General features: G+C 56.9%; 7 protein-coding genes across 7 annotated transcripts; 3 read left to right on the forward strand and 4 right to left on the reverse strand.

Moving 5' to 3' along the window:
• Window positions 1-90: 90 nt before the first annotated feature.
• Window positions 91-986, reverse strand: EHS24_001544 (uncharacterized protein; the record flags this gene model as incomplete). Its single annotated transcript, XM_028617332.1, has 3 exons — window positions 91-552; window positions 604-732; window positions 786-986. The coding sequence occupies 3 exons, from the start codon at window positions 984-986 to the stop codon at window positions 91-93; spliced, it is 792 nt and encodes a 263-aa protein (XP_028474639.1).
• A 718-nt stretch (window positions 987-1,704) lies between these two features.
• On the reverse strand, window positions 1,705-3,575 carry EHS24_001545 (uncharacterized protein; the record flags this gene model as incomplete). The annotated part of the gene is made up of 9 exons (XM_028617333.1): window positions 1,705-1,857; window positions 1,899-1,991; window positions 2,030-2,406; window positions 2,457-2,631; window positions 2,684-2,873; window positions 2,922-2,972; window positions 3,015-3,147; window positions 3,205-3,397; window positions 3,438-3,575. 9 exons carry the CDS (start codon window positions 3,573-3,575, stop codon window positions 1,705-1,707), a joined length of 1,503 nt encoding a protein of 500 aa, XP_028474640.1.
• A 1,089-nt stretch (window positions 3,576-4,664) lies between these two features.
• Window positions 4,665-6,041, reverse strand: EHS24_001546 (uncharacterized protein; the record flags this gene model as incomplete). The annotated part of the gene is made up of 6 exons (XM_028617334.1): window positions 4,665-4,817; window positions 4,869-5,122; window positions 5,173-5,412; window positions 5,467-5,707; window positions 5,757-5,859; window positions 5,917-6,041. 6 exons carry the CDS (start codon window positions 6,039-6,041, stop codon window positions 4,665-4,667), a joined length of 1,116 nt encoding a protein of 371 aa, XP_028474641.1.
• Window positions 6,042-6,439: 398 nt separating this feature from the next.
• EHS24_001547 (uncharacterized protein) lies at window positions 6,440-7,036 on the forward strand (the record flags this gene model as incomplete). The annotated part of the gene is made up of 5 exons (XM_028617335.1): window positions 6,440-6,491; window positions 6,536-6,709; window positions 6,757-6,815; window positions 6,857-6,955; window positions 7,016-7,036. 5 exons carry the CDS (start codon window positions 6,440-6,442, stop codon window positions 7,034-7,036), a joined length of 405 nt encoding a protein of 134 aa, XP_028474642.1.
• Window positions 7,037-7,132: 96 nt separating this feature from the next.
• Window positions 7,133-8,017, reverse strand: EHS24_001548 (uncharacterized protein; the record flags this gene model as incomplete). The annotated part of the gene is made up of 1 exon (XM_028617336.1): window positions 7,133-8,017. The coding sequence occupies one exon, from the start codon at window positions 8,015-8,017 to the stop codon at window positions 7,133-7,135; it is 885 nt and encodes a 294-aa protein (XP_028474643.1).
• An 804-nt stretch (window positions 8,018-8,821) lies between these two features.
• On the forward strand, window positions 8,822-11,936 carry EHS24_001549 (uncharacterized protein; the record flags this gene model as incomplete). Its single annotated transcript, XM_028617337.1, has 13 exons — window positions 8,822-8,883; window positions 8,932-8,947; window positions 9,001-9,098; window positions 9,153-9,560; window positions 9,609-9,856; window positions 9,908-9,945; window positions 9,996-10,049; window positions 10,104-10,212; window positions 10,271-10,530; window positions 10,576-10,860; window positions 10,926-11,226; window positions 11,307-11,501; window positions 11,563-11,936. The coding sequence occupies 13 exons, from the start codon at window positions 8,822-8,824 to the stop codon at window positions 11,934-11,936; spliced, it is 2,448 nt and encodes an 815-aa protein (XP_028474644.1).
• Window positions 11,937-12,695: 759 nt separating this feature from the next.
• On the forward strand, window positions 12,696-14,296 carry EHS24_001550 (uncharacterized protein; the record flags this gene model as incomplete). Its single annotated transcript, XM_028617338.1, has 5 exons — window positions 12,696-12,835; window positions 12,884-12,941; window positions 12,993-13,126; window positions 13,179-13,690; window positions 13,740-14,296. The coding sequence occupies 5 exons, from the start codon at window positions 12,696-12,698 to the stop codon at window positions 14,294-14,296; spliced, it is 1,401 nt and encodes a 466-aa protein (XP_028474645.1).
• Window positions 14,297-14,345: the final 49 nt, after the last annotated feature.

Below are 14,345 nucleotides of genomic sequence, written 5' to 3' on the forward strand. Positions count from 1 at the left end.
CTGTCGCATCAAAATATCATGTCTATCATACCATACAATGTACTCAGAAACCCCCTCGTCCTCAGTCCCTGTGACTGACTACCTCCTGACCTAGGCACCCTGGACAGCAGCGATCTGACGGGAGAACTCGGCAATGATAGAGTCGGTGTCGGTAGCAATGGAGACCATGTCGAAGCCCTGGTCGAGGCGCTTCTTGCCCTGGGCACCGGTCATGCAGAAGATGGCGGCCTTCTTGCCAGCGGCGTGGGTCTCGGCAAGAACCTTGGCAATGCCAGCCTCGTGCTCCTCGGAGCCAAACTTGATGTTCATCGACTTGGCGAGGTCAAAGGGGCCAACGAACAGGACGTCGACACCGGGCACCTCGGCAATCTCCTTGACGTTCAGGAGGCCCTGGGACGACTCGATCTGGACAATGACAAGCAGGTTGTCGTCGCAAGTGACCTCGTAGTCGCCCTCGGCGACACCAAAGATCTGGTGGGTGAAGGGCGAGCCGCAGCCACGAGTGCCGACAGGGGCAAACTTGCTGGTCTGAACCACGCGCTTGGCGATCTCCTGCACGTTCCGTCAGCGCGGTAAAAGCCATTTGCTGCAGAGGTTACTCACGGCGTTGTGGCACATGGGGGTCATGAGGCCGTGGGCTCCAGAGTCAAGGGCACGCTTGATCATCCAAGGCTCGTCGCCGGGGATGCGGATGATGGGGCTGATCTGCTCAGCAGTGATGTGCTGGCAAAGCTGTAACGGGGCATCAGCACACGGACACGGTCGATCAGAGTGTCTTCACCCACGTCGTAGTAGTGCGAGTCGACAATCTGGCCGTGCTCGGCGTCAATGAGGATCCAGTTGAAGCCGGGGATGGTCGCCACGGTCTTGGCCAGAGCCGAGCCGGGGAGCGTGAGCCACATGCCGACGCCGGCCTCGCCCTTGTTGAGGGCGTTGCGGAGGTAGGTGCGCTTGGCCATGCCGGCGGGAGCAGAGTTGGCAGTCATGGTGTGAGGTGTTGGGGGGGGTGTTTTGGTGGGTAGGGTGTGAAATGGGATGCGAATGCGAATGCGATGCGAGAACAAGTGTGGAGAATGAGTGTGGACGACACCATCCCATGCACTTTTATGTGGTCGTTCAGCAGTGCTTGTGCATGGCCCGTCATCGATGCGGCAGGAAGCGCGGAGGCCCCTTTGCCTCACATGAACCTCGTCTGTGGCTTATCGGAGGCAGCGGGCGCGGCGTCTCCGCGTTCTTGAATTGACCGGTACACCGAGTTTCGGTGCGTCCGCACCGCCATTTTGTGTCGTTCCATTGTTCCTTGGTGGGCAGGTCAGGTGGTGGTTCGTTCTTTGGTGGGCACGCATTGGCATGGCACGGTCCATTCCTTGGTTGGAAGCAACAGCTCTCAGAACCCTGGGCAACGCGCGGCCCCAATGACTACATGTTATCGCCACACCTGCCGACAATGCTTACCGGTCTTACGGGGCGCCTCGCATCGGTGCTACTGGGGCCGTGAAATCTATCACATGCTGTACTGAGGAGTTGGTTCCTTCATCTTTGCCGGCCCCACATTGCACCTTGGTGCCCCGGCGTCAGAAAGATGCCAACTCTGTCGAAGGACATCCATCATCTGCGATGCTCTTGTTTCAGATTATGTGTTCGTATCCCCGTCGTGCATAACCTTTACAATGTACCAAGTCCACTATCGTCTGAACCGTTCCCCTAGAGCTTGATAGGCCACTCAAAGTCCTCACCGTAGTAGTGGTGAACAGACTTGGTAACCAAGTACGGCTCCAGACCCTCGACACCGAGCTCGCGACCCCAGCCAGACTGCTTGTAACCACCGAACGGAATCTGATGCGACAGGAAGGTGTACTGGAGGGTTAGTTTTTGGTTTGTCTACGCTTTTTGCTTACCTGGTTGATCCACACAGTTCCAGCCTTGAGCCTGCGTGTCACCCTGTTGACCTGGCCGTAGTTGGTGCTGTGCACAGCAGCAGCAAGACCGTACTTTGGATGTCAGTTGGACCATGGAAGTTGTTACTCACCTCGGTGCCGTTGGCGATCTGGGTCGCTTCCTCCTCGGTCTTGAAGCGAATGATTGATGCGACAGGGCCGAAAATCTCCTCCTTGGCGATCGTCATAGACATGTCGACTTCAGTGAAGACGGTGGGCTGGACAAAGTAGCCCTTGGTGCCATGGCGGCCACCTCCAGTGACCAGCTTGGCGCCGTCCTTCTTGCCCGCCTCAATGTATCCCAGAATCTTGTTGAACTGGACCTCGCTGACCTGCGGGCCCTGGAAGGTGTCCGAATCATAGGGGTCGCCGACCTTGAAGGCCTCGGTCGCCTTGATGAACAGAGCGACAAACTCGTCGTAGACGGTGTCCTGGACGAGGACGCGAGATCCGGCACTGCACGATTGACCTTGGTGTCTGTCAGCGAACGTACGCGATACACGGCCATGATCCACCCACCCATGTTCTCAAATACGCCGAAAGCCGCCCACTTGGCAGCCTCGGGGAGGTTGGCCTTTTCAAATACAATGTTGGCCGACTTTCCTCCAAGCTCCAGCGACACAGTCTTGAGGTTGCTCTCGGCGGCCGCAATAGCGATGCGACGGCCAGTGACGGTGGATCCAGTGAATGCAATCTTGCGCGGTCAGCCTCACACACAGACTCCCGTCCGTCGCCATCCTGCTCACCTTGTCAATGTCCGGGTGACGAGAAAGGGCGTCGCCGGTGATGGCTCCAAGACCGTTCACCAGGTTGAAGACGCCCGCGGGGTATCCAGCCTCAACGATGAGCTCGGCGAACTTGAGGGTAGACAGAGGGGTCTGCTCAGCGGCCTTGAACACAATGGCGCAGCCGGCAGCAAGCGCAGGTGCAATCTTCCTGCCCTCGTCAGCAATGCAAAAGACACCTTAACAAGACCGCACGCACCAGCACATCATGAGCAGGGGGTAGTTCCAAGGCACGATCTGAGCCACAACGCTAGACGTTAGCTCTAGTCCCACATGTCCACCCAAAACTCACCCTGCGGGCTCCTTGCGCGTCTCGGCGTACTTGGACTTGTCGTCAATCTCGATGACCGAACCGTGGATCTTGTCGGCAACGCCGGCGTAGTAGCGCAGGCAGGCCACAGAGTCCTCAACATCGACCTTGGCCCCTGGTGACGTTAGCGACATGCAGGCAGACGGGCAGCAGGGACTAGACTAGGACGAACATGCGAGAGGCTTGCCGGCGTCCAAGGTCTCAAGAACGGCGAGCTCCTCAATGGCCTCCTCCATCTTGGTGGCAAGGGCAAACAGGAGCTGGCCACGCAGCTGAGCGCTGACGTTGGTGCCCCAGGTGTTCTCGAATGCCTCGCGAGCTGCCTTGACGGCGACATCGACGTCCTCGGCGGTAGCAGTCTGAATCTGCTTGTCAGCAGGGGTGTTGCTTTGGACGAACACGCACCTCGGTGATAACCTCCTCAGTCGACGGGTTGACAGTGGTCAGCGGCTTTCCACTGCCCTGCACCCATGCGTTGTTGATGAATAGGCCAGTGGGCACGGCGATGCCGTTGATGGAAACGGTATCCTTGGTGTTGGTCATTGTGTCGGCAGCTTTGGGTTTGAATGAAGGTCTAAGATGGGTGCAGGTCTATAGCTGGCCTGGTATATGTATATTCGAACAGATGTCGCAAATGACTCGAGCGTCTGGTCGCGTTGGAAAGGGTACTGGGTGCCTCTTGATTGGCTTCGGCCGCTGCTGTAACGTTGATAACACAACGGACACGCCGTCGTCGCCCCTCAACGGTGAAGGGCGGACGGCCCGTGTCGGTCACCCTAATTGAAATTAACCGACGTACACTTGCAGTTAACCGACATCCAGCGTTTACCCGACAAAGCCTTCTACTTCACCCGTTCAGGCTGAACGCGTGTGGAGATTTGGTTGGGTGAAGGGGCAGCCAGGATAAATACTCGGGCCGGCAGTATGTGTAGACACCCACAGATCCCCAGAACGAGGTTCCATGACGGTGGAGAAACGTCGCGTACTGGGACATGCCGTTCAAGCCTGTCGCGACAGACACAGGGGTGGTTTGAGGGTCAAGGCAACTCATACCGCGCGAGACCGTTGTGGCCTCATGTGGTGTCTCGGCAAACGTAGGCTGATATAAAGCGATGTGGCGTCCCCCACGATTCCTTCTTTCTCTGTCTGTTTTGCTGCTAGAGCCACGGAACACTGATACCTCAGCCACCCAAAAGTGACACCGACTGGCACTATGTATGCGCACACAGCGTTCTGCCAGACAGCTCTTTTCTCTATCTTAGGCGCGCCAAGATAAGGACTATGGTATGCCTGCCAGCGGCCAGCGCACCTAGCACGACGAGCACGAGCACAAATGGCAGCCGTGGGCGAGGGACAACTGCCGCGCATGCGGCGGTGCGTTCCTGCTAGAGTGTACATACTGTACACTAGGCACACACAGAACACAGTCGCCGCGTGTGCAGGTGGAGAAACGCCATGTACTGGGTGGGACATGGCTGCGTTCAAGCCACAGACACAGGGTGTTGGAGGTTAAGGAAAGTGACGCCGAGACTCGAGACTCCTATTGGGGCCACATGGATGTTCGTCCGCAAACGTCTATGTAAACAAATCAAATTCATATCCCAGGAACCCTAAACAACCTCCATTGATAGATCACAACTTGGCAAACAGACCGTTGGCACGCAGGCGGGCAAGGTGCCCAGGTGTAATGTCGCTGAGCTTGCTGCAGCCACACAGGGCCATGGTGAGGGTAAGCTCCTCTTGCAGAAGGTTGAGGCCAAGAGTGACACCGCGCTCGCCGTCGTACTGGGTTGTCAGTAAATCGCGCCCAGATTCAGGAGAATTGGTGCAACTCACAGCCAGGCCCCAAATGGGGATGCGTCCCACCCAGCAGTGGTCAGCTCCGAGCGCAATGGCCTTGAAGATGTCACTGCCGCGGCGGATACCGCCGTCCAGGTGGATCTGGATGCGTCCCTTGACAGCCGCTACAATCTCCTCAAGAGCGTCCAGGGTGGACATGGCGCCATCAAGCTGACGTCCGCCGTGGTTGGAGACGACAATACCGTGGGCACCACAATCGGCGGCAAGGATCGCGTCCTCGGCGGTCAAGACTGGAATTGTCAACCTATGCTTCTGAAGCACGAGACACTTGGAAACTCACTGCCTTTCAGGTAGACCTGCATCGTGGTGGATGCCACGAGGCGCTTGACCTTCTCCCATGTGAAGGAGCGGTCGTATGCCCTACGAGGGTCGTAAACAGTGCTGCAGTGGGGGTCGATGCCCTCGGGGAGGTTGGGGAACTGAAGGTGCTTTGGGAGGGAGAAGCCGTTGCGGTACTCGTTGAGGCGGCGTCCCAGCACTGCGCAGTCGACCGTGAGGAAAAGGGCCTTGCAGCCGGCCTCTGTGCCATGTTAGATTTACAGTCTTGGAGGAGGGGATCACGGGACATGCTCACTCTCCGCGTTCCGCACCACGTCGATGTTTGTCTGCCAGTCCTCAACCATGCTGAGCTGCATGCCGTACGCATTGCCGTAGCCTTCACCCTCCTTGACAACGTCGCTGATGTGTGTCGTTGCCCAGGTGGACAGGATCATGTTACAGCCCGCCTTGGCCGCTGCCCGCGAGGTTGCAAGCTCTCCCTCAGGGTGAGCGAGCTTGTGCATTGCCGCTGGCGAAAATCCAAGCGGCATGGCCACCTATGAAACGGTAAGAACAGGTTCCTTTGTGTCACCGTGTGTTGCCCACCTTTGCGCCAAAGCATTTCGTCGAGGTGTCAATCTCCGACACATCAACGCAGACACGGGGACGGAGGCGGACGCGGTCAAAGGCCATGGTGTTGTCGTTCAAGCTTGCAGGCTGTCAACACTTGGTCCCACCGTTTCCGTTGCCCAGCTACATTGCTCACGTAAGGAGGTCCATGGAACCCTCGTTGTAGTACTCTGCCACCGTCTTGGACAGCTTCTTGGTGCCCTCCCGTTGCAGGTCCTTGATGCTAAAGACGAGCTCATCCTGGTTGGCGAGGCGGTTCATGGTGCTGGTGGAGTGAGAGGTGAGACTCGGTATGAGGTAAGGTTGTGGAAAGTGAGAGGTAGGGATCAAAAGCGCGCTCGTGTGCTGGGATATGAAGCACGCACGACGCTGGCATGGTGGTGCTGTCTACTGTGTCTATCTCGCATCCTGCATTGTCTTCCTGGGTACAGGAACACGGCACGGCTTCACCGCTCACTCGGCGCCGCCGTTGATGGAATGTTGGTGTGGCGAAGCGGAGGCTCCGCATTCCTCTCCACCATCTCCGTCCCGGACATGGCATCCGTCTTATCTCCTTCAGACTGACATATAGCACCGCGAGGTCGCCTACGTTGTGCAGAACAATAGCTAATCATCGCCCTATCTCAGTCCCCACCTATCGTCACCGATCCCCACCTATCATGTCTGGCAACCCGAACAAGCGCGTGGTGACGGCCGCCAACGGCCCTAAGCGTACGTGTGCTGTAGCTTGCTGGGACGTACAACTCACAGGACAGCGAACCCCATGATGTCCAACGTGATTGTATCGGGCGACAAGGTGTACCTCGCTGGTATCCTCGGCACCGATGAGAGCGGTGGGCTCGTCGCTGGCGGAGCCAAGGCAGAGACGGCCCAAGCCCTGCAAAACGTTTCCGCCCGCCTTGAGCTTGCGGGTCTGGACCTTTCTGATGGTCAGCACAACCACTGGACGTCCACATCTCAGTACTTACGCCCACAGTCATCAGCGTGACTATCTACTTGACCGACTATGCAGTCAACTTGCCCCTGTTGAACGAGGTATGTTGTCCTTGTCCTCCAGGATCTGTTAACATGTTCAGGTTTACCTTCCCACTTTCTCTCAGCATGGACCTGCGCCGGTGCGTGCAGCCGTTGGTGTCGCTGCTCTTCCCTTCAACGCCGCCGCCGAGTTCTCAGTCGTAAGTGATACCCGGGTCGTGAGGTCAAGGACACATCAGGCATGGGCTGATGCTTTACAGATTGCGGCTACCCGTGCGTAACCGGTCATAACACACTTGTTAGGTCATTAGATTAGGTGTTGCCTGTAGGAAAATACAGAAATGCACGTAGAACCAGTGAAGCAGTCGCATATTATTCTATTCGGTGAGGTTGTAAATCTTTTGAATGTTGCCAAGGACCTTTGTGTAGTCGATTTCGAGGTCCTTGAGCAGGCCGGTGCGGAAGTCAAACACCCATCCGTGGACGATTGGGTAGTGGTTCTCGGCGTAGCTCTGCTGGACGGCAGCCGTCTTGATGACGTTGCGGCACTGCTCCTCGACGTTGAGCTCGACCAGGCGCTCGAGGCGCCTCTCCTCGTCCTCGATGGCGTCCAGCTCCTTCTCGTGAAGGCGGTAGACGTCACGAACGTTACGCAGCCAGGGGTTCAAGATACCCAGATCCTTGGGCGTCATCGCGGCCTGGATACCGCCACAGCCGTAGTGGCCGCAAACGACAATGTGCTTCACCTTGAGGTGACGGACGGCGTAGTTGAGGACCGACATGGCGTTGAGGTCGAGGTTGTTGACCATGTTCGCAATGTTCCTGTGGATGAAGGCCTCTCCGGGGTCGAGTCCAGTGATGATCTCCGCAGGCATGCGCGAGTCTGAGCATCCAATCCACAGGTACTCGGGGTTCTGGCCGGCGGCGAGGTTCTTGAAAAAGTCGGGGTCCTTTGCAAGCTGCGCCTCGGCCCACTTCTTATTCTGGGTGAAGATCTTGTCATGGGACTGCTGGAGGTACGAGGCCATGGTGGAGACAAAGGACTGGGGAGCGCCGGTATTGGTGGAATCGGCAGCGACGGTGGTGGCGGCTGGTGTGGAGGGAGGAGGGGGAGTGTTGTGGGAAGAGCACCCGCGACGAATCGACTTTGGCGCAAGGGGGATGTGGGATGGAAGACGGCGAGCTGCGAGGGCCGACTGTGATGATGCTGTTGCTAGTGAACGAGTGAGTGAGCGTAGGCCGAGATGTGCTCTGTTGTTCATATGTGTGTGGGGGTTGTGGGTGTGGGAGATGGGAGACGAGATCTGACGGAAAAGCCTGAGAAGCGGATGTGGATGTGCAAAGATAATGTTGGCGACCAATCCCACGGGTTCAATCAGTGGGGTGGTTAGTCACCCCCCATTCCCTCGCGAAAAATGACGTCAGGCGCCACGCGAGACGTTATTTGTTCCCCAAATTCCCCAGCTCCGAGATCCGAGCCCTCTTAGGTGCACTGCGCACAGCGTATGGCTGTTGTGTGCGACTTGCCCATGATGGTCCACGGCGCGCCGTCGGTCCCCATATGGTCCCACCTCCAAAGGCCTGGCCAGAGCAACAGCGGAGGCTATATTACGTAAGGGAATGCCACGGGGGAGTGTGTACGTAAGCTTTACAATTGCCTTGTGTTACGTAAACATATTAGGGGCGGATGTTTTTTTTGTTGCCGACCTGGCCCAAAAAAAAAGCTCCCGTTTGCTACTCCACCTGTGGCCACCTGGGTGGTTGGGTGTCTCGGCTGATCGGCTTGTTCCTGGAATTGTCTTGGCTCGTCGCCGTTGCTGTCGCCCTCTCTCTCGGCTGCACAGGCTCTGGATCTGTGGAGATTGTGGCGCGGTGGGCAATTGAAGACCGCTAAGCGAGAGACCAAGGAGAAAGATTAAACCCCACACGGCGACTCCGACATTGTCATGGCCTCCTTCCTGAATTCTGGCCTCGTCTCGAGGACGCACCGCTCACGCACGTCCCCGTCTGTTCCCCCACTCATTACATCATTTACACACACACACACACAACAACATACTGCCCCCATGGACAACGACTCTGTCGATGACCCCCGCTTCCGCTACTTGCGCGCTTGCGATAGATGCCGGTAAGAAGGCACACAATCTCTTGTCAGCACACGCTCACACGACCCAAGCCGTCGAAAGATAAAGGTTTGTGACCCATTATCATCCTCCAGGCCTCCTCGCTGACACCGGGTCCGCAGTGCGACAGCGCACACCCCTGCACTCGATGTGTCCGCGCAAGGTCTCCATGCACGTTTGACCAACAGCCTCATCCAAGGCTGGCCAACACAGTCGTCACGTAAGTTCTAGAGGTAGTGGTCACGAAAACAAACTTGCGCTGAACTATCAGTAGGAGCGCGAACCCTAGCGGTCCTGACCCCTCCACCTCGTCAGCAACCTCATCAGCAGCAGCACGCGACTCGACGTCCTCTACCGTCTCTGTTGCCCCAAGCAGCAACAAGCGCAGGCGACTGCCTTCTCCTTCGGCTCCACAGGACGACTCAGAAGCCAGTTCTGCTGCTCCAGAGCGCCCGCCAAAGACAATTGATGGGGAGAACGGGGAACCGTCTGGAGACACAGCTGCAGCAGCTGAGCTGTACCGTACTACCGACTCAAGCCAAATCGAGGCAGCGTCTGCTCCTTCTGTCGGATCAACTTCAGCAGATGCGGCTGGTGATTCACCTTTGAACACCAGCCATTTCTACTTGATGCGCGATGGAAGCGCGCGTTGGGTAGGCTCCACCTCCGGTCTGCCTCTGCTGTGAGTCCACTTCTGGGGATCGGGAGAAGCCCACACTCATGACAACAGTGACGCGGCTCGTCAACAACTCAGAGTTGTCGAGGACCGAGTTGCAGGTCCAGAAGGTGACAATGACGACGTGGATCCTGACTGGTCTTGGCTATCCTCTCTGCTCAAAATCTCTGGAGGAACCGACTCGTTCTCCGCTCCACCGCGCAGTGTTGGAGACCACGGCGACGAGACGGAATACTTCCCCGGGGTCGACAGCATGTCAGACGTCCCACATCGTGACCTGTTCGCGCTTGTGTCTCAAACCAGTGAGCGAACCATCCATCACTAGTGACGAGTGCATCTGGCTGATATGGCAGTACCTGTCGATCTCCAGAGGGAGCTATTCAGGCTTTATGTGAGTGGGATCTCGATTTGGACCATCACGCATAGTTCTCATGCAGCCAGTTCGCTATCATTCACCCGGTCTGGCCCATCCTCCATCCCACTTCCTTCTATGCGGTGCGTACAGTGTCTTAACTTCGCGTTGCTTGGCATCTTTCTAATTCACTACAGAGCGTAGCAGAGTGGGATGATGCGAATCCCGCTTTTGCAGCCCTTGCAGTTGCCGTCTGCATGTTAGCATCCCGCTACAGCTCTGACCTACGGGTGCGTGCTGATCCGAGTGAGTAGCCCCGCAATTGGTTCTCGGTGTGCTGTGCCCGCAGCTGACATGGCCCTAGATAACCCTGCGTCGGCTGGCATGCAGTACTACCCTCTTTTTGGGCAGCTCCGTGACATGGCGACCTCGCACGTCGACTGCGCGCTGTCCTCTGTGCAGGCTACGCTTCTCGCCTCCCAGTTCCACTGTGTGGACAATGTTCCACACAGTACGGCCCAATCCCTTTTCGGTGAGGCATATGCCCGCTGCATGGACGGTGGGCTCCACCGTGAGATGCCCAACCTCTCATGGCGTGACGCCAACCACAAGGAGAGCCGTCGGGTAAGTTGAATGTGGGTGTACGGTCTACCGATACTGACCCTTTAGCGCACCGCCTGGGCTTGTTACGTCTTTGACAAGCAGCTTGCGACAGTGCTGGGTCGCCCACCGATAGCCCAGCTTTGGGACATTGAAATTGCGATGCCTGCGCCGTTCTCCGCTACAGCCACAACCCCAGCCGCTGTTAACGGCGACGGAGACAGCGAACACGTTGCTGTATTCTCCCAAGCCATTCTGCTTTCCGGAGTGCTGGAAAAAGCTCTCGCTGCGACCTCTCGCCGACCTATACACGATCCAGCGCGTCCCCACTCGGATTTTCTCAGTCGACTGTCGGTCAGCGCACGGCCGGACCTGTCTGACGAGCAAAGCTCGACACTGCACGCTCGTTTCTCAATGAGTGGAGCCAGCACAAGCCCTCCGAGTTGGATATCAACAATACCCAGGCTAGACTCCGTTATGCTGCTCACGGCGTCCTGCTCGAAAACCTTTCGGCGATGGAGCTCACCATCCAGCTCATTCTGGCGGGGCGCCGACTGCAGCTTGCGACCCCTTCTGGCCCTCCCACCACTGCTCTAACGCCTGGTACACGTGCAGTGAATGTCAGTGCCGCACGACAAGAGGTTCTCGACACATCTCGCCAGATGGTTGCCCTTGCCGTGCAGCTTGGCTCTGCGGGTCTGCTGGCTCAGTCTGATATCAGTGAGTTGCCAAGTCCACAGGTTTCAAAAACTCGGGGTTCTTCGTTGTTAAGGTGTTCCTTGACGAACTGACAATCTCAGTGCTACCTTACCGTGTCCTACTGGCTGGACGGATGATTCTTGCAGTCTCCCTCTCTGCACGATCAGACGGTGATTTACAGCAGCAGGACGACGCAACATCCGCCGTGCAGGCTGCTACTGTCATACTCCATCACTTGGCGAACGTTCTGCCAATTTCTCTTGGTTGTGCTGAGACATTTGACGAGACATGTCGTGGTAAGTGCCGTTACGGGCATGTGAAAAGCCTGGCGTGGCGCTAGAAACTGACCTGCCACAGTCTGTGGAGTGCTTTCCCCTCCTCTTGCTCGAAGTGGAAGGCTATCCAGCCGGCCAAAGTTTGCCTGGTATCGTCCTGTCACGCTGCGCACCGCCAAACGTGACTCACGCACTTCGAGCGACGCGGCGTCAGTGTCCAGCACCGAAACGGCCAACATGGCAGCTTCGATCGATAACCCCCATTCGCACCGGTACCACGTAGTCCCCCCGGGGTGGGCACCAACTTCGCTTGACATGGCCCTCTATGAAACACCAATGGTCGGGCAGAACAACACCGACGTCGCCTTGGGTGCGGATCTCGACCTGGTCGACTTTGAGTGGCTATTCCCCGGAGGACTGAACCCGCCGCCAGCGCAGCCGTCGGGCCAATCATAATTTCGGGGAGCGGTGGCCTACATAGTGAGCAGTGTTAATTATTTTCGGGTGTGGACGATATGGATGCCACTGGCCACTGGCCGCTATCAATGCCTATCAATCCTTCCCACATACTGGAGCAGCCAACCCAGACAATACCGTAACAGATCATCCAAAGCCACCACTGTACATAGCTGAGTGCCAAGATTGTGGCTCCGTGGCGATAACCCTTTTTAGAGCACCGCAATCGTTTCAGGGTTCATAATTTGAGTGCAGGCCGCGGTTACCGCACAGCGATAGAGGGGTGGAATCATAGTAGAACTGCGGCGAAGGAGACGATGGGGTGGTTCGGCGATTAACGGCGGCGCCTCCGCCGGTAATCAACATCCTAATGAGACCGGGGTTCCGCCCTAATGTATTTGATTTACATCGCGGGGCAGCCGCGACTTCGCGGACGCTTCGGCGACGCCGCCACCACAAGCCACTCGCGGCCACTCGGACTCAACGGAACAACGCCCCACATGCCGCACCCCGTTGGGGACTCCACGACTGTCTGTGCCCAACATCTCCTTCGAAGGATCTTAGTGGCCTTGGCCCCCGGACTGTCGCCTCTTACCACGATAAGCGAAGCGAGATCCCCTTGGGTGATAGTTAAAAGGGTGGACGCCGAGGGCATGGAGGATTCATCTTTCCAACTCGCCAACCAGCGGTCAATCTCGCCTTAGGCTCTATTCACCTTCTCAACACTACAGCAACAACTTTTGACAACTTCTGGACACCATGAGCTACGAGGTAAAGACAGATAGCAAGCACGATGACCACATGGTGGTCAGCGTCGAGGCTGGACCCGACATCGTGGTCCACGACGCAGTGTGGGGAGAAATCAAGGAAGGTGGAACAAACTACCGCAGTCTCGGATGGTAGGTCGACTCCACAGCTCCCGTGGCCTCGATTGACTAACAAGGCAGGATGAGTGCCGCGGTCGTGCAGACGAAGGTTCAAATTGGTCTCGGTGTGCTTGCACTGGTAGGTCATTTATGTAACTAAAAGATGGATTTAGTCACTTACTGTGCTCAGCCCTACGTTCTCAGCATTCTCGGCATGGTTCCAGGAATCATCGTCGTCGCTGCCACAGGTGCCATGGCTTTATGGACTCAATGGCAGATTGGCGCCATTAAGAAGACTCACCCCGAGATCTTTTCCCTTGCGGAGTGAGTCTTGAGACGACAGGCACGTGTCCCCTCATTTATTAACGGTTCTCAGCGTCGGTTTTGTCATGTTTGGTCCTATCGGCCGCGAAATCTTTGGTGCTTTCTTCTGGATCTATCTCACTGTCATTGCCGGCGCGGGAATGATCGGTATTTCGACGGCACTCAACGCGCTGAGCACCCACGGCGCCTGCACTGTGATCTTTGTGGCTGTCGCGGCGGTTGTCGTCGTCCTCATTGCTTCGACTGAGACGCTGGAGAAGCTGGGTTGGCTCTCTTGGGCCGGTGTCGCGTGTATCATGACCTCGGTGATCACTCTGGTTGCTGCTGTCTCGAGGCAGGACCGCCCTAGCGCTGCACCTCAGACTGGCCCGTGGGACAAGGGCGTGGTCGTTATTGGACACCCTTCGTTTGTCGACGCGATCAACGCGGTCGCTACCGTGTTCTTCTCGTTCGCCGGATCCCCATACTACTTCAACGTCGCGGCTGAACTTCGCAACCCCAACCACTACAACAGGTCTATCACGGCTAGCTCTATTTTCACGTCGTCGACCTACCTTATCATTGGTGAGTTGGCTGAAGTGATTTTCTTTATCCAAGGCTGACGTGGGCCCAGGATCGCTTACCTACCACTACTGCGGCCAATACATTTCATCCCCGGCCCTTGGATCAGCTGGAATTCTCATGAAGAAGGTCTGCTACGGTATCGCTATGCCTGGCCTTATTGTGAGCGCCGTCCTCAACACGCACATGGCCGCCAAGTATGTCTTTGTCCGCCTTCTCCGCAACTCGCACCACCTCACGGAGAAGACCAAGAAGCATTACCTCTTCTGGATCGGCTGCATCGTTACCAACGGCACTCTTTCGTTCATCATCGCAGAGTCAATTCCCATTTTCAACGACATCATTTCCCTCACGGGTGCGATCCTTGGCACTCCTTGCGCGTACACCATGCCTCTTATGATGTGGTTCTACGCCAAGAAGCAGGATCTCAAGGAGAGGCGCACACCGCTGCTCCTTGCCATGGCACTCATTAACGGTATTCTGTTCCTGTGCAGTGTCTTCATCGCGATCGGCGGCACGTACACCAGCGTTGTCAGCATCCGCGACAACTTGAAATCGGGAGACGTCGGTGGTGTCTTCTCTTGCGCCGATAACAGTAACAGTGTGTAGGACCGACGAAGGCGGGGAATGAGGGAAACACCAGGTTTGCACACCAAAA

This window comes from Apiotrichum porosum (assembly GCF_003942205.1).
Source record: "Apiotrichum porosum strain DSM 27194 chromosome Unknown scaffold_10, whole genome shotgun sequence".
Lineage (NCBI taxonomy): Eukaryota > Fungi > Basidiomycota > Tremellomycetes > Trichosporonales > Trichosporonaceae > Apiotrichum > Apiotrichum porosum.